The sequence below is a fragment of the Protopterus annectens genome, chromosome 10.part0, assembly GCF_019279795.1.
Source record: "Protopterus annectens isolate FY-2018-M chromosome 10.part0, PAN1.0, whole genome shotgun sequence".
NCBI lineage: Eukaryota > Metazoa > Chordata > Ceratodontiformes > Protopteridae > Protopterus > Protopterus annectens.
In genome coordinates, this window is record NC_056744.1 from 1,598,827,999 (window position 1) to 1,598,850,708 (window position 22,710).

A 22,710-nucleotide genomic window follows, 5' to 3' on the forward strand; every position below is an offset into this window, starting at 1 on the left:
TATAGTAACAGGAGAGGAGATATGGAGAGAAGGGTATAGTAACAGGAGAGGAGATATGGAGAGAAGGGTATAGTAACAGGAGAGGAGATATGGAGAGAAGGGTATAGTAACAGGAGAGGAGATATGGAGAGAAGGGTATAGTAACAGGAGAGGAGATATGGAGAGAGAGCTTATCGACCTCCTTCTTCATTACCATCCTAAGAGACTTGATGACTGGCAGAGTACATATCAGAAGAACTGCCACTGAGTTTGCTGTCAAAACTGACTGGAGTATTTCCACAAGTGTAACTTGTATTTGAGTCTGGAGTGGTACACGAACACGTGAATGATTGTAGTTCCACATTAACTTACAGGTTCACAGATTCTTTCTAGATCCACTCTTTATGCATGTTAATCTTGTATTCATACAGGATACAATCATAAGACTGTGCTGGACAACTATGTCAAGGAGAAATTGACTAGTTGTATTGTGACTATTAAACAAAGATCTTGCTAGAGTAGCTTAGCATTTTTCTGTGACTGTGTCACTAAGGCATTGAATAAGGATGATATTGTCTAACTGGAGGTTATGTAACGTATGATTTAGAGGTTAGGCACACAGGAGAGATGCCTAATGTAAAGCTCTACCCATCAGTGGCATTAAATCTTATGCTGGTTATTTTTCCCCTGTGGTATCTTCTAGATATTGTTTGGTCTGCAGAAATATTTTGGCACCTCTTGTTTGTATTTTTTCCTCTTCCACTTGTTTCCCTGCTCAAGATTGTGGAGATCCTCTCGCTTCCTTTCTGAAAGGAGTTTGACTCAACTTGCATGATGTAGGTGAGACAGTAAAGATCCTGTAGTTTTCACTTTTGGTCACAGACCATAATTGTGTTATGGAACAGTGTCTTCCTAAGGTCTGTAAAGTGCTGAGAGCAGCTGAAATTATTTTTTTAAGAGTTGTTTGTTTGGGAGAATCTTCAGGAATGAGTTAGTACTGTAGCAGTACCCAGACTGGTAAATGCTTATACCTGTGCCTGGTGCAGGGACTGGTAAATGCTTATACCTGTGCCTGGTGCATGGACTGGTAAATGCTTATACCTGTGCCTGGTGCATGGTCCGGTAAATGCTTGTATCTATGCCCAGTGAAGTGCTTTTCTCCCCATTTCTTTAACTACAACTTTAGGCAGAATGTTAGGCACCAAAGCGTGAATAAGGCAAGTTACATCTGTCTTTAAAGTGAAATCTTTAGTCACCAGTAAATAAGAGCTGGCAACTTACACACCCAGCAAGAGTTTGGGGGGGGGGGGTAGGATTCAGAATTTGTAATGACTTCAGCTTTAACTCATTCAGTACTGAGCAGCAGGAGGCACATTACTTGTCTTTGTATTAGAAAACATGTAAATGCACAGCATAATGCTTCTCCAAGCTTACTAAGCGTAGTTGGGAATAATTTGGTTAAAACAAGTAATGACTATGCTTTTACAGACCATTTAAGAAGACACTGACTCACAGCATTATGACTGTAACTAATTGGAGGATAGAAAGTCATTTATGATGTTGGGATTGGGATTGTCACATTACAGGACCTCTTGCTCCATTCTAAGAGAAGGATAAAAAGATTTAAAAAAAAAGAGGTTCAAAATGAATCCCACTGCGGCCAAAAGGGTTTGCTTCCTCAGTCGTAGGAAATGCATTTCAGAGGTACAGTAGCCTCATTCTCTGCTAATTTGCATGTCTCTGGATCTCTTGGTGTAACTAATTAACACTTTTCTGAAGTAGTCTCCTCTGATGGCTCATGCTTCATGTCGGCACATACACAACCTCAGTCATTCTCACATGCAAACAAACAGGCACCCCTCCTCCAGTCATTCTCTCTCACGTACACACACACACACACACACACACACACACACACACACACACACACACACACCTCTCTTCTCTCCCCAAGTTAACAAAAATGTCATTGATGTGTCCTGTTACTTTTGCATTTTGATGGTAGACCTGTTTCACTAATAACTTTTTTTAGGTGCCATGGTGTAATATTTAAAAACATTTCCCTTTTGTCCGAAAGTCTTGAACACAGCCATTGAGAGGTATGGCATCATCCCCGCCACATACGGGTGCACATCCATCCCTCTGAACTGTTCCTGATTTTACAGTACACCCATAATTTTGCCTTATATTTGCATTGTCCCTGGTAACTCGCTGCAGACAATAGCGTTTTATACATGGAAAATACATCTAAAATAGAAGAACTTCTGTGTAGTGTAGAGATCTAAAGTGCTGTTAGTGAGATGCTTCATGAGAGTAGGTTACAAGGTTACACTTTTTCCACACTGTTCTTTTATTTATTTAATATTTATTTATTTATTGTTAAAATGACGTAGGATATAATTTAAAGAGTGTCCTGATGTCTTGCCCAGAGGGCTGATCCTTTGAAGAGTTGTTTTCTGTGCAAGGAGTACAGAACTTTTATTTTTTAATGAGTTAAGGTAATATTTCCAGAGTATCCCTGGTGTGTGTAGTGCCTTCTCCAACCCCTTACATCTTTCTTTCAGCAAAAATGTTTTCTGTTACCTTTTTAATGAGTTAGAGTAATATTTCTGGAGTATCCCTGGTGTTGTGTATCCCCCATTATGTTGCAGGATTTGCTCGTTGGTCTAGAAGAGTTTACAGGTATGACACCAGACATCCACCCGATGCACATACATACTTGCACTGTCTCTCTAATATGCACACACACAGTTTCCCCGCCTCTACCTGGTCATACTTATGGATACACTCACCCATCCCTCATGCTACACACACATGCACCCACCACTTTAACTGTTCCCTAACCCCACCCACTGCCACCACTTAGGCAGACAAAAACAGTGTATCTCTCTGTCTGTCGGACAGACACACACTACCACTACCAGTCTATTAAACTCTCTGGCACTTGGCTCTAATATGATCTCACTCACTGGAAGTAATGGATGAACATGAAGTTTTGACCAAGTTAATTAACTTGGCCAGCCAAGTGATTCTCTGAATTACTCAGCTGGTGTAAATATACTGGCAGCATTACTGAGGGAGAGAGCACATGACTAGCATAGGCTCCTCCCCAAAATGCTTCATTAGCATATGGCATAGCCAAAGAAGCAATCCACCTCTGTGTTCGTACAGACCGTGTAGGATCACTGCAATGGGTCTGTCTGTAAAGCAAACAGGGCTGCCACCAGCAATAGTGGCCCATGTTAGGGCAGCACCTCTTTTTGAATCTTGCTCAAAATCACTATGCCAATCCTCGAGAGCTTTTGAAGTGTAAGTAATTAAAACATAGTAAGAAGCACTTAGTTTGTACAATACCACTGCATTAGTCTCACTATCGAGATATGATTAGGGTGGCATGGAGTGGTAGTGTCAGGATTAGGTTGTATGTCAACAGAGTTCATTTAGTGGCTTGGTGCCTGTAGAAGTTGGCTATTGAGGATGACTGAGCAACAACTACTGGCTAACCCATACTGAGGGAGAGATTTGGCTGTGGCTTTGCTACATGGGTGATGCTGAACATTAGATTTTCACCCACTCGAGTGCCGAGTTAGCTGAGCTTGCATTACCACATAGTATTTTGCGCTATGTAGCCTGGAGGAAGCTAGTATACAGTGTTATGCTTCCCTTTAGGAAGTGACAGTTGAAAGCTTGGAAGAGTGGCTGAGGTCAAAAGGGATATCTCTGAGGCCAAAAGGGGTACCTCTAGAGGGAGATTATAGCCCATCTCCAGCACCAGCAAGGTGGCCTGCTCCCTGCTCCTGGACTGTCACTGGAGAACAGAGGACTGATGGGTTCCAGGAAAAAAATGGGCCATAAAGCTCTTACCTAGCCTTGGAATACCTGGCTGCCATTCTGCCAGAATGCATAAGCCAAGTGGGCGTAAGTGGAAGAGCCATCAGGCAAGGTCCTAGATGGAGCACAAAAAAATGCTTAGGGTAGTATGGCAGTGTATTGTTCTTGCTACCTCACAACACTTGGTTCTCCTGTTCAGTTCATAGATGAAGTGCTTTCTCTGCAGAGTCTGCGTACCCTTCCTCTGTCCATGTAGGATTTTGCTGGGTGTTTTGATCTCCTTCTACATCCCAGTGACATGATGTAGTTGAATTAGCAATTCTGTGGATTCCCATAGGTGTATGTGTAGCATGTGTATGTGTGCATCCTGAGATTTATTTATTTATTTATTATTTACTTATTTGACATTTGTTTTGTAGGAAAGTCCGACTTGAGCCAGAAAGTGCCCATTTTCAGTGGAGGCCCAGGGAGAAAAGCTCCACAATCAGTCTTTCAAAATTCAAGTACATATATTTTTAAATAACAAAGTTTCATGTTAAACTATAAAACATATGAGTGAAACAAATGTTGTAATGAGAAAAACATAGAACATGTGTTTCATAGTAGAGTACAATGAAAAACAATAACATAAGTTGGCGAAAATATGTAAGGAAGCTCCATAGTCATATTTGTTAAATAGATTAGTATGTGATTAAATGAGACCTTAGACAATTCTAATAAGATGAACAAACTAAAAGACAAACGAGGGCAGAGACAAAGCCGGGATAAATACAGCCAGAAAATTTGTTCAAAGATGGGCACTTTCGTGCCAACCAGGACGCTTCTTCAGATCAATAAAAATCTATTAAAACAGTTGCATTTAAATACAATGACATGAAGGTAAGCATCCATTCAAGATACTTCATAGATATCACATGACACTCCGTAACACAAACTAATAACAGGTGTATCAACCAATAAGATCATCCAATCCTTATCTCATAACTCCCAATGGCTAGAGTACTACATAACCCAATCCACCTCCATTCACACCCCCTCCTCAGATGAATGAATGGGTTGATGTCTTCAGGTAGCTTAAGTAAGTAGGGAGGAAAGAGAAGGAGGTAGAGGAAAGGCCTGCAGCGATGAAGTGGGAAAACAAAAGAAAGGAAGGGAGTAGGATGCTGGAGAGGGTTGTGAAGTGTGATTTTAGCTTGAAGGGGGTGAGTGAGGTATAGTGAGTAAGTTTAGCCAAGATTGGCACATGAGCAGGCCCAAGCATTTAAAGGTGGGTATGTTAGAAATGGTTCTGATGGTTATAGGTAAGGAGTTCCATTTTTATTTGCTACTAAGTACGAGTATATGATTTGTCTAGGGTATTCAGTTTATTTATGATGAGAAGTTTGTTTTCTGATCCGAGAGTTCTTTTAGGGAAATATATTTTGATTAAAAGGGAAACAGCTGGGCAGGCTAATGCTAGTTTTGTTTCTTTGTATTGTTATAAGTTGAATGTAGATAAGGGGGAGGGGGCTTCCAGCCAGCTAAGAGTATGCAGTGTTTTACAGTGATGGGTGGAGGAGGATGAATTAGTAGCAAACTTAGCAATTTTTTTGTACCAACTTTCAAGTTTGTTTATTATAGAGGATTGTAAATTGGTTAGAATTGCTGCTGCATAGAGTAGGGGGGTAGATAGTAGGTTTTGGCTAGAGTCATTTTTCTTGGTTTGCTTGAAGATGTTTGTTTCTTTAGAGCATGTCTAATTTTTGATGGGGTTTCTTGGTATTGCTTTGGATGTGGAGGTCAAATGTGATATCTATTATGACTCCCAATAGTTTGGTATGCTGGACTAATTTAATTACAGTGCCCTTTGCCAAAAAGATTTTGAAAGATGCTTTGTTAGGGTGGGAGTTTGGGGGGTAAAGAGGAGGGCTTTGTTTTTTGGCGGGTTGAGTAGGAGTTGTGATCTTAAAAGCTAGGTTTCAATGGAGGTGACAGCTTGTTGAGTGATTTCTTGGAGGTGAGTTAAGGTGTTTGAAGAGAAGATGATAGTCATCTGCATATTGAATCAAGGTGCATTTACAAGAAGATGAATGTAGGTTATTGATAAAAATATTGAATAGTAGAGGGCCAAGTATGGATCCTTGTTGGGACTCCTATGGAAGTGGGAAGGTATGCTGAGATGGATCCTTGCCATTTTACAGCTTGTTGCCTTTTGGCAAGGTAGCTAGAGAAGCATTGAATAGCTGGAGATAGACCCAGGATAGAAAGTTGATTGAGGAGTTTACTGTGTGAAGCCATGTCACAGGTTTTTGATAGGTCTAAAAATACTGCAGACTCAAGTTTATTCGAGTTGCAAGCTTTTATTGACTGTATCTGTAAAGAATAGTAATGCAGCAGAGTTGCAGCGGTCTGGCCAGAATCCATTTTGTATATTGGTGAGTTAGCTTATTTTGTAAGAGATAGCTGAGAAATTGTTCATGTATGCATATTTCAAGGATTTTAAGAGTGGGGAGGCAGGATGGCTATGGGATGGAAATTTGTAATGTCATTTGAATTACCCATTTGTACAAGAGGATAATATGCTCCATTTTCCTCAAGTTAGAGACACATGATTCTGTTGATCTATTAAGAATGCTGATTGATTATGCTATTGCATCTGCAGCTAGATTTAGATATTCTGGGGGAAGGTTGTCTGCTGAGGAAGAAGAAAGTTTAAGTTTCTGTAAGTTTTTTTTTTTATGAGAGTTATAGAAATTGGTTGAAAGGTGAAGTGGGTGGAGTTGTCTGTATGTATATTGGAGAGGTTGCAGTTAGGTGAGTTTTGTGAAGGATATGTGCTAGGGTCTAAGGTGGGGAAGTTAGCTGTGTGGAATGGGGTGTGTTAGGTGAGTGTGAGGCTAGGTTAAGTTGAATATTCATCCTATGAAGTATGTATTGAAATAGGTAGCTGTTTGAATAGGGGGAATGTTTGGGTGTGTGCTGGGATCCTTTTTTGTACCTAAATAGGTAGCTGTTTGAATAGGAGGAATGTTTGGGTATGTGCTGGTATCCTTTGTACCTAGGTTGATGAGAGAGGATATGGACAACCAGAATTTTTTTTTTATAGCGGTCCTGTAGGTGAGTAAAATACTTCTTTACTTCTAACTTGTTTCTTGACTTGGTTTCATAGCTGTCTGAATAAAAATGACATAAATTGGCAACTGTTCTTTTGCCAGTTAATCCAGGCTTTGTCTTTGTTTTTCATAAGGAGTTTGCATTGGTTGGTGAGCCATGGGGTATAGCTGTTTTTAATTTGTTTTGTGCACTGTGGGGCTAAGATGTTAAGAATATTTGGAAATTTGCATTGACGTATTCACCTGCATCATTTAAACGGAATCTTTTTAGGATGGACCAGTTAACTGCTTTCAGAGCTTCAATGAAAGACTCCTTGGAGAAATTGGAGAGATTACAGCTAGTTTTGATCTGATGTTCTTTTGTTACTTGTGTAAAACTCCTGTGGGTATAAGCTGGCAGTTGGTCACTTAGTGTATCAGGGAGGGTAGCCGAGGAGGTAGAATTTGGTTGGTAACCAGAATCCAGTTTGCCACATCTTGTTAGTGTATTAATAAGTTGAGTGAATCCAAAGAGATTCATGCCATTGATTTGCTGAATTTGTGGATAAAGACTGCCAGTTAATGTTTACATCACACAGGAAGATAATTTCATATGTGATTGTATCTGCTATCCAGGATAGTGTATTTTCAAGTATTGGAATGTTCTGTCCTGGGGGGGGGGGGGTATATAGCTCACCAGTGCATATGCTCTTGGCTGTATTAAGTTTTAGGAATGAGATTAGGATTTCTACTTTTCCAAAATTTGGAGTTGTGCCTGTATAGGGTGTTACTATGAGCATATTTGGGGAGGCTGGAGAGATGGGCAGAAATATATAAACTGAACTGTAGTGTTAAATCATTGAGTATGCTGTTTTGGAGCAAAGAATCCTTGTATGAGACACATTAGTTTTGGAACAATGATAACTAAGAATATTGCTATGGTGATTACTTTAAGCTAAATCCTGACATATAGTTTGAAACTATGTGGCAAAAGAAAATAGAATGTTAGGGTGGGTTGTACAGCACATGTATCCAAGAACAGTTAGTGAGACCTCATGGGGCATTGTGTGTTCTAATTAGGACTGTAATCTGGGAAAAGAAAAGGAGGTTAAGCTAAAAAGGAGAACAAAGGAGAGCATCTTAAGATGGAGGAGGGAAGGGTTAAATTATTAGGAGTGACTTGGCATTTAGAATATATTCATTGAAGGAAGTAAGGATAACAGAGGCATGAACTGGACATACTGAAGAATTAGGCAGTGAGTACTGAATTGCATTTTAATATATAGGGTATGAAGGACAACAGATGAACATTTTGTAGGAGTTGTTAAAGCAGTACTTTATGGAGAAAAAGTATAATATTATAATTTAAATTGGATGATGGTAGTATGATGACAGCATTTCTTTAACAAACCTCACCTGGCTGACTTTATTCATATAACAATATAAAACTGTATACTTGTTAATACCTGTTAACTTTTTGAATGTGGGTAATTGTGTCCCATTTCTCTTTCTTCATATGCTTTTTTTTTTCTCTGTTCTCTTGTTGACTGCTGACCATCAGCTGTGCCATCCACTGACTGGCTCATTCATGCCTTATGGGCAAGAATCAGCTGCAGGAGTGGTCCAGCACACAGCAATCAAGGATTTTGTTATTGTTCCCATAATTGCACAATTTGGGCATGTGGTGTGTGACCCACATAACTGTAGGAGCCACTATGCCTTCTCTATACAGATGCATTTTTCCGCACACCAATGATGAATCGTAATGTAACTTTGTTCACCTTAGACATGCCCATGGGTCTCTCATTTGCATCTGCTACTCTCCTCTGTGGGATTATAGCATCTTGCAACATGTATTGCCTGCCTCCCCCAGGATAAGCATGCTTATTTCTACATGCCAGGTCCAACAGATCCGTAAGCTGCTTATCTAATGTGGGTCACCTGAGTCATAGTCTTGGCTGCGTTTGTCAATGCCACAGAACTGCCTTGGCATTTTCTGGTTTATTCTGTTGACAACCAGTTCCATTTAGGCAGTCCTAATGCTCTTTATGTGGTGCAATAAATGTTATGGTTTTTGGTAGTCTTTGTTTTGAGTATATAGTGTATTGTTTTATTTTCTAGTAAATATCAGGTTTTAGTTTGTCTTTGGTTTGAATTGTAATTCAATTTCCATAGGGTTTGATAATGTAACTCTCTTCATTATTTTATTGTCAAAGGCAATGTTTGTGCAATGAGTGGTGGTTCTTTTTGGAGGTTTTAGCACTGTTGTCTCTCTTGTTTCATTGTTAAGTGGACAAAACATTTTTATTCATTCAAGTATTAACCAGCAAGGGACCTGTTGCAGCTATGTCTTGAACTAGAGATAGTAATAAAATACAGAATAGCTTAAAGCAGTCATGTATGAGCAGAAGTTTATGTATAATTAGCAGCAGAGTTAAATAGTAGTGGTGATAACAATAGACGGTCTGATGAAGTTCCACTGATGGGGAACAAAAGCGCTTACAGAATGTTAAAGCTTGATATTTTACATGGTTTGTTTTTATTTAACAGTAAAGCAGTTCTGATTGCATTGATTTACTTAAGAAATTTCTGTAAACTAAAAGAGGACCAGTCTATAAATAAACAATATTATGTTCAGAAGTACATGCCATCAATCGTATGCATTTAATTATATACATTTCTTATTATGGTATATTTATGTACACAGGCCACACATACATATATATTTATGTGTGTGTATATTATGTATCCACCCACACATACAACGGCATGTACAGAATTGTTCAAGTTATGCAAAGTATATATATAAAGAGGAGTAGCTTGATTTATTTGACATTTATTACCAAATCATAAAGGTATCAACAGATGCAGAAGAAAGATGAGTAAAATAAGAAGTAAAAAAATGGTGATTTGGTATATAGCATGAACTATTTGTTTGCAGTCAAGTGCCAGTTTATCAATGTGTAAAAGTCTTTTTCATACGGCTAAATCAACATTTAGTCTAAACAGGACAGTAGCTCGATTATTTTTAGACATGGTGATAGTTTTCGATAAGCTGTGTGTAGGGGGGGGCACAAGATTAGTTTATTATGCGGGGATTTTAAAAGTAAGGTGGTTTCCTCTTTTATGGGATGCCAGTTTGCATTTGCGATAGCAAAGTAATGGTTTTACCTGTTTTATTGGGATTTAAGAGTAGTTTAAAGAGTTTTCTTCTGTTTAGGTAAATCAGATTAATTTATTAGTTTACAGTGTAATCATGCCTTTTTGTTAAGTTTTACATTTGAGGAAGCAGTGGTTGTAAGAAGAGTTACCAAGTGAAGGCAGCATATTGAGAATGCTGGTCTTTTGGCATTAAGACTTGGAAACTTAATTAATTATTTTGAGTATAAACCAGTATACCTCAAAAAATCCTCCATTTGCTAGGGAAGAGATGTGCCAAGTCAATGAAATATCGATGAATGACTGTATAATCAGGCATGATAACTGGGAACTTTTCAGTGGCAGTCCACTGACTGTATATTTTTTTCCTGTCCTGACAGAGTGAGGTGGGGATGCTGCAGTGTTTCCATCCTGGCTGCGTTATGAGTGCCCACATTATCTGCCTGGCGAGAGAATTTCTCCGAAAGGAGCCAGGCCAACTGCTTCCCATCGAAGGACAGTGTCCAGGGTATGTATTCAAACTCTGATAAAAGCTGCACAGAAAGAAAGAAAGATGGGTGTGACCCATAGTTCTCGACTGTCCAGATTTTCATAGACTGTTCAGATTTTTGCTTCATATTTTTCATTTTTTTAATCATCAAACTTTTGATTTTCTGGCAAATCAGTGAGGACTGAATTCACTAAATAATGGCATAAGTTTCAGAGCTCATATCTTTCACATAAAGCATGCCAACACAAAACCTTTTATTCTAGCAACCTTCTAATTTTGTAGTAGCAATATTTAAAATGTATCCTTATTTTTGGGCCTTTGTTCCCCCCAATTATTTTTGGCTTTGTCCAGATTTCTTGTGCCAAGAGGTTGATAGGTATGGTATAGTCTACTCAAAAGGTGCAGGTTATGCTTACACTGACTTCAACAGACCCAGCACATGTTTGATTAGACTTAACTGTAAAACTGTTTTTCATTTTTAGAAGGACTGGAACAGATGGTTTACATTTCTTTCTGTGTAATCCCTTCGAGCTACACGCTCTAGGGACCTAAACCTTGTCACTACAATAAACCGAACATGCTGGAGGGATAGATTCCTGTCCCAAAGACTTCCCATACTCTGGAACAGACAACCTATCTATGTCAAACAGAGCTCCTCATTAGCACTCTTCAAGAAAAATCTTGATGATTGGATGGGTAATAGGAAATTCACCCCAGGATCACTTCTGTGGTTCTGCTTGACAGGGGCACAGGAAAATAATTTTCTTGGGTGGCGAAAGTCAGGGTACCTTTTTGGCTATGCTTGTATAGGCCCTAGGGCCAATAGCCTAGTACATACCTATGAACCTGTGTTGCAATATTGTTTGTATGAACCTGCTTCGTTTTCGTTCATTTTAGATAGCCCATGTTGTCCTAAAGAGTCCATTGGTACCAAACCGGGCACTGATGTTCATCGTGCATACAGCTGCAGTCATAACAGATGGGTTCTCCTGCCGTCCGGTGGGTCCTCGGTTGGCCGAATTCCAAAGTCTAGGTCCGGCGTCGGTTGTCGTCGCTTTCTTTCCTGACGTCTGTGCGACAGGGATACATAAGACACAGCCGACGCCATTTTCTTCAGTCTTTTTTGCCGCGCAGTGCCCGAAGCAGAAGCAGTTCGCAAGTGCCGGTCGGCCAGCTCCTGAAATTACGAAAATTTGGAAACCGAAGTCTTCTTTAAAGCTAAGTACCCGTTGAAACTTTTCTTGCCTCAGACCGATGTCAGACAAAGTTAACAATTGTATTTCTTGTGGGAAGCAAATACCGCATAAGGATTTCCATTCCCTCTGTATACCTTGTTTAGGCCCAGACCACGACGTCTCGGGCTGTCGCTTTTGTGCTACTTTCAATAAACACACTATTAAGCGTCGGGCGGAGTTCGCCCAGCACTTTTTTGGTAAAGCTTTTAATTATAAAATGTCGTCGGAGACTCTGACTACTGTTTTGTCCAAAAAACGCAAGGACAAAGACTGACACGCGAGGTCCGCGGTCTCCACCGACACCACGCCAAAACCGGCTACATGTGGTCCGGTTCTCAGCGAGGCGTCTACGCAGCCCCTGCCTACCGACGACACTTCTCTGGCGGTGTCTTCTGAAACCGAGACCGCAGGTTCCTCGGCCCATACCCTGACTACAGCTACCGAAGCCACTGTGAGTGTTGAGCCTCTTAATGTGGACAGGTCCACTTCCACCCATGGTGTCTTCAGACCTTCATCTTCCTTTTCCATAAAGGCCTTTACTAAGTCTAAATCAGCCATGCATTCCAAGAGGCCTGTTGCACAGGGCCCATCTCCAGGTCCCATGCCTAAAAAGCAGATGCTCAAAATGGCTGAGGATTTAATTACTCTTATCAGGGGTTCCCAACCCCCTCCGGACAAGAGACCCAGAGTGGAGGAAGATTCTCCCTCTTCTGACCAGGGCTCCATTATTTCAGAACATTCTGATGAAGAGGAACACTCATACTCCCCTTTTGAAGATTCTGATGCAGAGCAGTCCATTCCTTCTGTATCCCCCCCAGAGGATTTTTCTTTCGGGGAAACCTTGCATACCTTGAGGGAACACTTCCATTGGGAAGGCCAAGATTTTTCAGATTCCAAGAAAAGGCTTAGGGAATTTCTTTTGCTACCTCAGCACAGACCTCTGGCGATACCTCCTGTCTTGGACATACTTGATGATGTTTACTCAGAGGCTTGCCTTAATCCGGATTCCCTGCCTCCTGCCCCAGTCCAGCCTGATAGGTACTACAGAGTTCCTAACTCACACCAATTTCTTTACAAAAGCCATAATGCTGACCCTGAAACCATTTCTCAAGGCCCCAAGGGAATGAAGGCCTCTACTGCTAAGAATCCATTACCTTCCGAGAGAGTCTAGATCCTTAGAAAGGTGGGGAAAAAAGGTATATACCTCGGCCACCCTAGCCATGAGGGCCTTAAATTGTCAGTTCCATATGCTTAAATATCAGAAGTTTCTGTTATCACAATTAAGGAATAAAATGTCACAACCTGAACAACCAGATTTGAAGGAGTTGCAGGATATGATGCATAGTGCAGAACAAGTGGGTAAACACACCTTACAATGTGGCTATGATGCTCTAGAGGCCTCAAGTAGAGCTGCTGTTACAGGATCAGTCATTCGTAGACATGTCTGGCTTAGGGAACAAACCTTGCCTGATCATGTTAAAGCTAAACTACTAGATGCTCCTTTACAAAAGGATGTATTATTGGGTACTAATGCTGAGGAGATACTATGGAAAATGGAAGAAAAAGCTAAATCTATGCAAACTGTCAAAGCTTTTCTACAGGTACAACCACCACGTTTTAGCAGAAATTGGCCTTCAAAAACTGGTCCTTTCCAGCCACGGACAAGCCCCAAAGAGGTAGATACAGGCACAAGGGGCAGAGGACAATCTCAAGGATCATATAGAGGCAGACAATGGCAGTCTCCAGCACCAAGAGGTGGCGAAGACAGTGCACAACAATACAGGAAACAAACCCAATGACTTCCCCCTTTGCATGCCCAGCAAGGCTTGGGTGGCAGCACCCTTGGGAGGAAAGCTGGCATTATTTTCAAATTGTCATATTGTCACAAGACAAATGGATCCTGGGCATTATAAACAGAGGCTACAGATTTCATTTTCACACTCTTCCAAAAATGAGAGGCATGCCGAACCTGCCACACAATCAAAGGGCAGAGGCTCAAATACAAATTTCAAAGCTCATGGACATGAAAGCTATTCAAGAGGTACCTACTCACGAACAAGGTCAAGGTTTTTATTCCAGACTATTCCTGGTACCAAGGAAGGGAACCGATTGGAGACCCATTTTGGACTTATCCACCCTAAACACATTTCTACTCGTACCAAAATTCAAGATGCTCTCCTTACAGCAGCTTCTTCCCATGCTGGGCAAGGAGTCTTGGCTGGTAACATTGGACCTCAAGGAGGCATACCTGCATGTCCCAATCAGACAAAGCTGCAGAAGATAACTCAGATTTCTTGCAGGTTCAATCCACTATCAATTCTCTGCATTGCCCTTTGGCTTATCTACTGCGCCCAGAGTATTCACGAAATGCCTGGCATCAGTAATTGCCTACTGCAGACTTCAAGGGATACAAATTTACCCTTATTTGGACGATTGCCTGATCCAAGCGGACAGCAAACACATACTTCTGGAACATCTGGCTTATGTAACACGGTTATTGAATTCTCTGGGATACACAGTCAACAAAGAGAAATCCAGGCTAACACCATCTCAGAAAATAATTTTCCTGGGTGCCAACTTGGACACAAACACCCAGATGGCCTATCTTACGCCAGAAAAACAGGGGCAACTAACTCAGTACTTCAAGATGCTAGCAGATTGTACCAGGTTAACTGCAAGGAAAATCCTGCAGGCTCTGGGCTTCATGGCATCTTGCATTCTTCTAATCCCATGTGCAAAGTTGCATATGAGGAAGCTTCAGTGGTACCTAAAAAACCTATGGTCTCAACACAGCCACAGTTTGGAAACAATAATACCACTAATTCCATGTTTGCAAAAGGAATTTATATGGTGGGCCCAAGCATGCCAAACAAACACAGGTCTACCATTCTGCAAACCTCAAGCAAATCAAGCCATCACAACAGACGCCTCAGACTACGCCTGGGGGGCACACATGACAGACAGGTGCATTCAGGGCAAATGGTGCCAAAAGGAAAAGCACCTTCACATCAATCAAAAGGAAATGCTAGCAGTGATAAATGCAATTACAGCTTTCAAGGACCTCCTGCATCCAGGGCAATTATTGATAAGAACAGACAACACCACAGTAATGTGGTACATAAACAAACAAGGAGGAACACATTCATACCCCCTGTGCAGGCTGGCCATGTCACTTTGGAACATGGCTCTGGAATGGCAAATCGAACTTCAAGCACAGTACCTGCCAGGTTTGGAAAACACGCTGGCAGACAATCTAAGCAGAAATATGATAGACCCGCACGAATGGAAGTTGCATCCTCAAGTGTTTACAAAGATAATCCAAGCGTGGGGAAGGCCAGACATAGATCTCGTTGCCTCCCACAGGAATCATCAATTAACAAAATTCTGCTTAAGGACATTTCATCCAAAGGCCTGGAGAGTGGACGCCCTTTCTTTCAGTTGGGCAGCACGAACAGTTTACGCCTTCCCACCTTTGCCTCTACTGCCCAAGGTGCGCTTGAAAGCAAGAGCAGACAGACCGAAGATGATACTGATTGCTCCAGACTGGCCAAGACAACACTGGTACCCACTCCTGAGGAGCCTAACACATTCTCCTCCCTGGACCCTACCTCTAATGCCTCTTCTCCTGACTCAGCACAGCTACAAAACTCTTCACAGTCAGCTGAAAACACTCAATCTGGCTGCATGGAAAATTCCTTAACACCACAACAGACCCTACTCTCCAAGGAGGTGCAGGATGTCATTTTGGAGGCCAGAAGGCCATCTACTAGAAAAGCTTACTCCGTAAAATGGAAACGGTTTTGCGCTTGGAATGAGAAAAAGGGCCAGGATCCTAGAAAACTGAATTTGCCTCAGATGTTACAGTATCTAGCTGAGCTGTTGAACAGTGGACTTTCATTTTCCTCCATCAAAATCCATGCCTCAGCCATTTCTGCAGAATACAACACTGATCCACCCTTATTCTCTCACCCACTCTTAAGGCAGTTCCTCAGAGGGGCTAAGAATGTAAGACCTCCAAGGAAATAACCAATACCAGCCTGGGATCTTAATTACATTCTAGAAAAATTAACATTGCCTCCCTTTGAACCAGCTGCCTCAACAGATTTGCAATATTTGTCCTGGAAAACAGCTTTCCTTCTGGCCATTACCTCAGCTCGTAGGGTCTCGAACTACAAGCCCTCATGGCTGTGCAGCCCTTTCTCATCTTCCATCAGGACAGGGTTTCCTCTGAACCAACCCATCATTTATGCCTAAGGTAGTATCCAGGGTAGCTTTAAATCAGGCCATACACTTGCCTACCTTTTACCCCAATCCTCAAAACAAAGGGAAAGGCTGCTACATTCCTTAGACATCCATAGACAGCTACGTTACTATTTGGACAGAACAAAGCCTTTCAGGAAATCAGAACAACTCTTTGTGTTTTATGCTGTAGGAGCTCAAGGGAAGCCAATTTCCAAACAGACAATTTCAAAATGGATAGGCCACTGCATACGGTTTTGTTACTCCTTTCATGGTAAATCTGTACCTGCAGGCATCAGATCCCACTCCACAAGGGCCACAGCTACCTCTGAAGCCTTCCTCAGAGGAGTCCCTACCAAAGATATTTTGGAGGCAGCCAGTTGGAGTTCTGTGCATACCTTCACTAAACACTACCACCTACCTTTATACTCCAAAACTAGAGCAGGCTTTGCCACTGCTGTGTTGCAGGGCATTCTGGCTCCTCCCAGTTCCAGTTATCCTTCTATGGTGTATTTGCTTGCAACTACTGATTTATATATATATATATATATATATATATATATATATATATATATATATATATATATACACGCCGGACCTAGACTTTGGAATTCGGCCGACCGAGGACCCGCCTGACGGCAGGAGAACCCATCTGTTATGATTGCAGCTGTATTAGCACTCAAACATCTACATTTATGGTAGGTACAAAACTGTACTTTTTTTTCCCTTTGTTTTTATTTCATTACTGCTACCATCAAGCCACTGCCATAATTGATATCCCTATTGTGTTCTCATTTATAGACCAAGACAAAGGAACATGCAGTGAGTTTTTTTTTTAATTTTTTTTTTATGAGGGATGCCACCTGCTTCTGCAGGACGCAGGTAATGTAACCATTAAATGTTCTGCCCTGCATTTCTTGCATCAGGTACTGCCTTGTGATTTCCAGTCTCCACTAGATATTCTAACATGGTGTGTACAGCACCCTGCCCCCACCAATAGATGTAAGTAGGCAGTGTCCTATCGCTCCCACCACCAACTTCTCCATTACATGAACTTCTAATTCAATCTACGTTGCCTGGAGTGTAGTCAGAGCTTTATTCCTTCACCCCAAGGCTGGGCCACAAGCAAGGCTGTGAGACAGAGTAGAAATGTTTATTGGAACAGACTTGGAGGCTATTCTTGCAGAAACACATTTGAGCAGTAGAATATCATGGAGATATGGACAGGAGGAGTAAAGCAAACTGTAGTTAAACAGTGACAGGTAGAAGAGCATCCATTGTAAAAGAATGGTGGACATGAGGCTGGCAGCTTAGTGCAAATCCTAGGGGAAAGTACACGGTACAAACAAGGTGACATACACAAATGGTTACTGTTGTAGGAATGAATAACAAAATCTGTAGAAACACAGTATTTAGATAGCCAGTGGTCTGATGTGCGTGAGAACCCCTAACAACAGATCAAACAGATCTGTACTGGACATAACAGGGGACCACTAGGACAAGGTTTCACTGAGATTAAAGATGGTAGTGAAGCACAGAGTAAAACATAAGTGACCTGAGCACAGTGTGGCAGCAGTACAACACATACTTGCCTCCATTCACCCTGAAAGTGTGTCTAGGTTTGGCATACCCTGCCGCATTAACTGTAGCAGGTAAGCAGTGGATTATAATGGTTAACTTTACAGAAGTCTAAGACTCCCATAGTGAAACTCCAAGAAAGATGCAAGACCAGTCAGGTAATCACGTCAAGTGGAAGAATGGTACTAATTAGTTACCAGGGTAATGTTATGTGCAGCCAGAAGGAAAAGCAGCATTTTGAAATACATGGCTCTTTCTTAACTTCCTGTCTGGAAGGACCATCACTGTGTGACAATTTTTTTAAAGGCAAATTGTTTAATTGTAAAGAAAATTTTATTTTATTTTACATTTGTTAACCGGGCTAGTCTAGCTGGATATATTTCCATTTTCAGTAGAGGCCCGGGGAGAAAAGCTCCAACCAGATAGAAAAATTAAAAATGTCATTACATGGTAAAAGAAAGGATTGATAAAAAAAATGCAACAAGTAAATTATAACATACTAAAAATATTTACACTTGAAAAGGCAACAAAAATAATGTAGCACAGTACGATTCATAAGGAATTTTCACATCAAGTAGAAAATATTTCAGCAGTATGTTGATTAGAGTTTAGACAGTGCCAGCCTTGCTTACAAGCATAAGAATACTTAACTACTGATGATGAAGCCATATTGTCTGACCATAATGTGGCTAATGCAGTCATCCATCCAGTACCAGTTGAGCACATATGGCTATAGTAGTCGCACATGTCTCCACATGGGTGTTAAACAAAGGAAACTGGGTCCTCCCATATCACTGTTGCAATATTCATCACCTCTGAGATCTCCTGCCAAGGATAGTCCAACACCAGGCCAGTATACCAAAGCCTTTATTACCCTAGGGAGCATTGTATGTCATATGTATGCGCCCTGTGCAAGCGTAGGGCAGATAGGTGGCACACACATGCTTCCAACTCAGAACTTCATTGCCACCAGTTGGAACGCCATTGTTGAACATTGGTCTGAATGCCTACATCTTTCAGATAAGCGCCCTGTTGGCATTCTTTTTTTCTTTTTCTTACATTGTTCAGTGAATTATGTGTTAGCCAAGAAAGGAAAATGTCAGTGTGGAAGGCAGATTCCCCATAAAGACTGCCATGATAGGTGGTTGTTTTGCTTAGGTGTGTCTCATGACCACACTGTGTTCCATCTGTTAGCCTTTGTAATGACCTCGTATAGCTGCCTTTTTTCACTTTCCATTTACCTTGAGAGTCGTCATCTCAAGCTTTTGTCCCAGGGTACCATAGCAGAATCCACTTGCCCAGAGGTGCTTAAAAGGACCGCCAAGAAGTCTAGGTATGAGTCTGCTGCTGTCCAGCCTCCACCTAATGTCTGTCCTGAAATCATTGAGAACACAGAGGAAACCCCAGCATTACCTTTTGATTTCTTTTGCTAAGACCTTCTCGGAGGCTGATATGGAAAATGCTTCTCACATGTCCTCAGATGTTTTGCAGAGATTTGCCTTGGACATTGAGGGGGAACCATTGCTGGTTATTTCTGAGGGGCACAGAGGGATTACTCAGGTAGTTGTTAAGGAAGAAGTGCCAGGTGCCTTAATAGAATCCAGGCAGAGGTCCAAACCTCTGTGTTTTGTCAGAGAGGATGTCTTGGTGAAGAAAAGGCAGAAGACTAAGCATGTGGTGTCAGCTCCCACAGATCCACAGTTGAAATGACAAGACTTGACTCGAGGTTTGTTCAGTGTCTCAGTGGGCATTGAAGCTTCTTCAGGGGGATGTTCTTTGTGTTTCACTGTTGCAGTCATTACATTTGGGTAATCCTGCTGGCAGGTTGCCCTCAGTTGGCCTGAATTCCAAAGTCATGGGTCCTGCGTCGGCTGCTGTCGCCCCTTCCCTGACGTCAGGTCGTCGGGAATATAAAAGATGCGGCCAACGCCATTTTCTTTAGTCTTTCTTGCCACGCGGTGCCCGAAGCAGAAGCAGTTCGCAAGTACCGGTCAGCCGACTTTGAGATTTTCATGTTCGAGTTTCAGATCCGAAGTCTTCAATAAAGCTAAGTACTCCGTTGGGGAAACTTTTTTCTTGCTCCAGACTGATGTCAGAAAAAGTAAATAATTGTATTTCTTGTGGAAAGCAAATACCTCATAAGGACTTTCATCCTTACTGTATTCCTTGCCTAGGCCCTGATCACAACGTTTCTGGTTGTCTGCTTTATGCTAGATTTAACCAACGCACTATTAAGCATCGGTATGATTTTGCTTTCAACTATTTTGGAAGCCGGTTTAATTATCTAGAAATGTCGTCGGATAGCCATCCGATTACTGGAGTTCACAAAAAATGCAAAGAAAAGGAGAGAGATAGACAACCGGGACCCAATACAGATGAAGCTTCTACTAAGCCAGTCGCTGGTTCTCAGTGAGGCGCTTTCGCAGCCCCTGACACCCGCTACTTTAGAGTCGCAGGCCGTTACCGACTCCCACGTGGAGTCTGCCATGCCGCTGGAAACTCAAGGTATTGGGGCCTCGGATACTATTCCTTCAGATGGGTCTGGAGCCGCTGAGCAGGCACTGGCTTCTGAGGGTGTATTCAGACCTAAGCATCTTTAGATTAAACCAACCTCAGCTTCAAAGGCAAAGACTAACGCACCTTCTAAAGCAAAGAAACAAACTCAAGAGCCACGTGGACAGGCCTCTATGCCCAAAAAACAGATGCTCAAAATGGCCGAAGACTTAATTACCTTGATCAGGGGTTCCCATCCCCCTCCTGATAAGAGGCCTAGGCAAGAGACTGACTATGAATCTTCAGATCAGGTTTCTATTTCTTCTGATTCCTCTTCTGATCAGGAATATTCTCTTCCCCCCTATGAGGATTCTGATGCTGAAGAATATACCTTCAGCTTCCCCTCCAGAGGACTATTCTTTTGGGGAAACCTTGCATACCATGAGGGAGCATTTCCTCTGGGAGAGCCAAGATTTTTCAGAATCTAAAAAGAGGCTCAGGGATTTCCTTTTGCTACCTCAATACAGGCCACTAGCCATTCCACCTGTGTTCGATATTGTAGATGTGTTTTCGGAGCCTAGTCTTGCCCCTGAGTCCTTACCTCCAGCTCCTGTTAAGCCTGACAGATATTACAGGGTTCCTGACTCTCTTAAATTCCCTTTTAAAAACTCTGCTGCAGACCCAGAATCTATTTCACAGGGTCCCAAAGGAGTTAAGGCTTCCGCTGCAAAAAACCCTACCCCCTCTGACAGAGATTCTAGGGCACTGGATTGATGGGGAAAAAAGGTTTACGCATCTGCTACCTTGGCTGTAAGGGCCTTAAACTGACAGATGTCCTTCAAGGATGCATCTGCAGTCCTAACATATGGGTTGTCCTGCCTCAGGCAGCCCTTCGGTCAGCCGGATTCCAAAGTCTGGGTCTGGCCTCGGCTGATGTCGCACTTCACCCGACGTCATAGCTGCTGTTTATTGGGTATAAAGGCATCAGCCGACGCCATTTTCCTCAGTCTTTCTTGCAGCGGTGCCCAAGCAGAAGCTGTTCGCAAGTGCCGGTCGGTCAGATCCAGAGATTTCTACTACCGAAGACTTCTAAAAGCTAAGTACCCGTTGGGGACTCTTTCTTGCCTCAGCCGATGTCAGACAAAGTAAATAATTGTTTAACTTGTGGGAAACAAATACCTCATAAGGATTTCCACTCTTACTGCCTTCCTTGCTTAGGCCCAGACCACGACGTATCAGCTTGTCTAGCCTGTGCTTCCTTCAACCGGACACTTAGACATCGGTCGGAGTTTGCAGAGGAGTTTTTTGGTCCCGCTTTTGCATACAAAATGCCGTCGGAGACTCCGACTACTCAATTAGCTAAAAAGCGCAAGGAAAAGGAACGACATTCGCGGCCCGCGGTTTCGGCTGAAACCACGGTTAGGCCAACCGCGAATGTCTCTGTTTCGGCTGAAACCGAGCCCCCGGTTCTTCCTCCGGCCGAAAGCATGCTTCCGATAGCCGAGGCCTCACAGAGCATGGCTGAATCTGCTACTGAATTTACTGCTACAGAAGCAGGCACCCAGGATTTATCAGACACTATTGATTTAGACATAACTACCCCTGCACGTGGGGCTGCTAGACCCCCTGCTTCCATGTCTATCAAGGCTTTTGCCAAGGCTAAGGCAGCTAAGTCTTCTAAGGCCTTGCCTGCCAAAACTCCTTCACATAGGCCTACCTCTAGTTCCCAAATACTCAGCCTGGCTGAGGATCTCATTTCTTTGATCAGAGGATCCCAACCTCACCCAGACAGGGCCTCTCAGCCCCCTCCAGACAAGAGGCCTAGGACTGATCCCCCGGAACCTGTCTCTACAGATTATTCCTCGGATGACTCAGACATTTCAGACCCTCACGAAGGCCCATATTCTCCTTATGAGGATTCTGATGCAGAAGACTCCATTCCTTCTGCTTCTCCTCCTGAAGAATTTTCCTTTGGGGAAACCTTGCATGCTATGAGGGAACACTTCCAATGGCAGGGCCAGGATTTTTCAGATTCAAGGAAAAGGCTAAGGATTTTTTTACACTTACCACAGCATAGGCCTTTAGCCATTCCGCCAGTACTAACAGTTGTTGATGATGCATATAATGATGCCTGTACTGCTCCTGATTCTCTTCCTCCGGCCCCTGCCAAGCCAGACAGATATTACAGGGTCCCGGACACACACTACCATTTGTATAAGGCTCCTGTTGCAGACCCTGAAACCATTTCACAGGGCCCTAAAGGTGTGGCAGCTGCCTCTGCCAAAAACCCTCTTCCCTCTGAAAGGGAATCTAGAGCATTAGAGAGATGGGGTAAAAAGGTTTATACTTCTGCTACTCTTTCGGCCAGGGCCTTGAACTGTCAATTTCACATGATTCAGTACCAGGAATTTTTGTTAGACCGGCTAAATAAAAAAACTATCTTCTCCTGAATCTTTAGACCGCAAGTCCCTTCAGGATTTGGTACATAACTCTCAGCAGGTCAGTAACCATTTCTTAAAATGTGGCTATGATGCACTGGAGGCTTCCTTTAGATCAGCTGTGACTGGAACAGTGAATCGAAGGCATGCCTGGTTAAAAGAACAATCTTTACCAGACCATGTTAAGTCAAAACTCC

At 42.3% G+C, this 22,710-nt stretch overlaps 1 protein-coding gene across 1 annotated transcript in view; it reads left to right on the forward strand.

Annotated features, from left to right (window-relative positions):
* The window catches only part of LOC122814346 (structure-specific endonuclease subunit slx1-like), a 106,629-nt gene that overhangs the window by 18,845 nt on the left and 65,074 nt on the right, over positions 1–22,710 (forward strand). Inside the window, exon 2 of the mRNA XM_044086932.1 lies at positions 10,421–10,548. Within this exon, the coding sequence (XP_043942867.1) occupies positions 10,421–10,548 (128 nt within the window). The remainder of the gene's footprint in view (positions 1–10,420; positions 10,549–22,710) is intronic.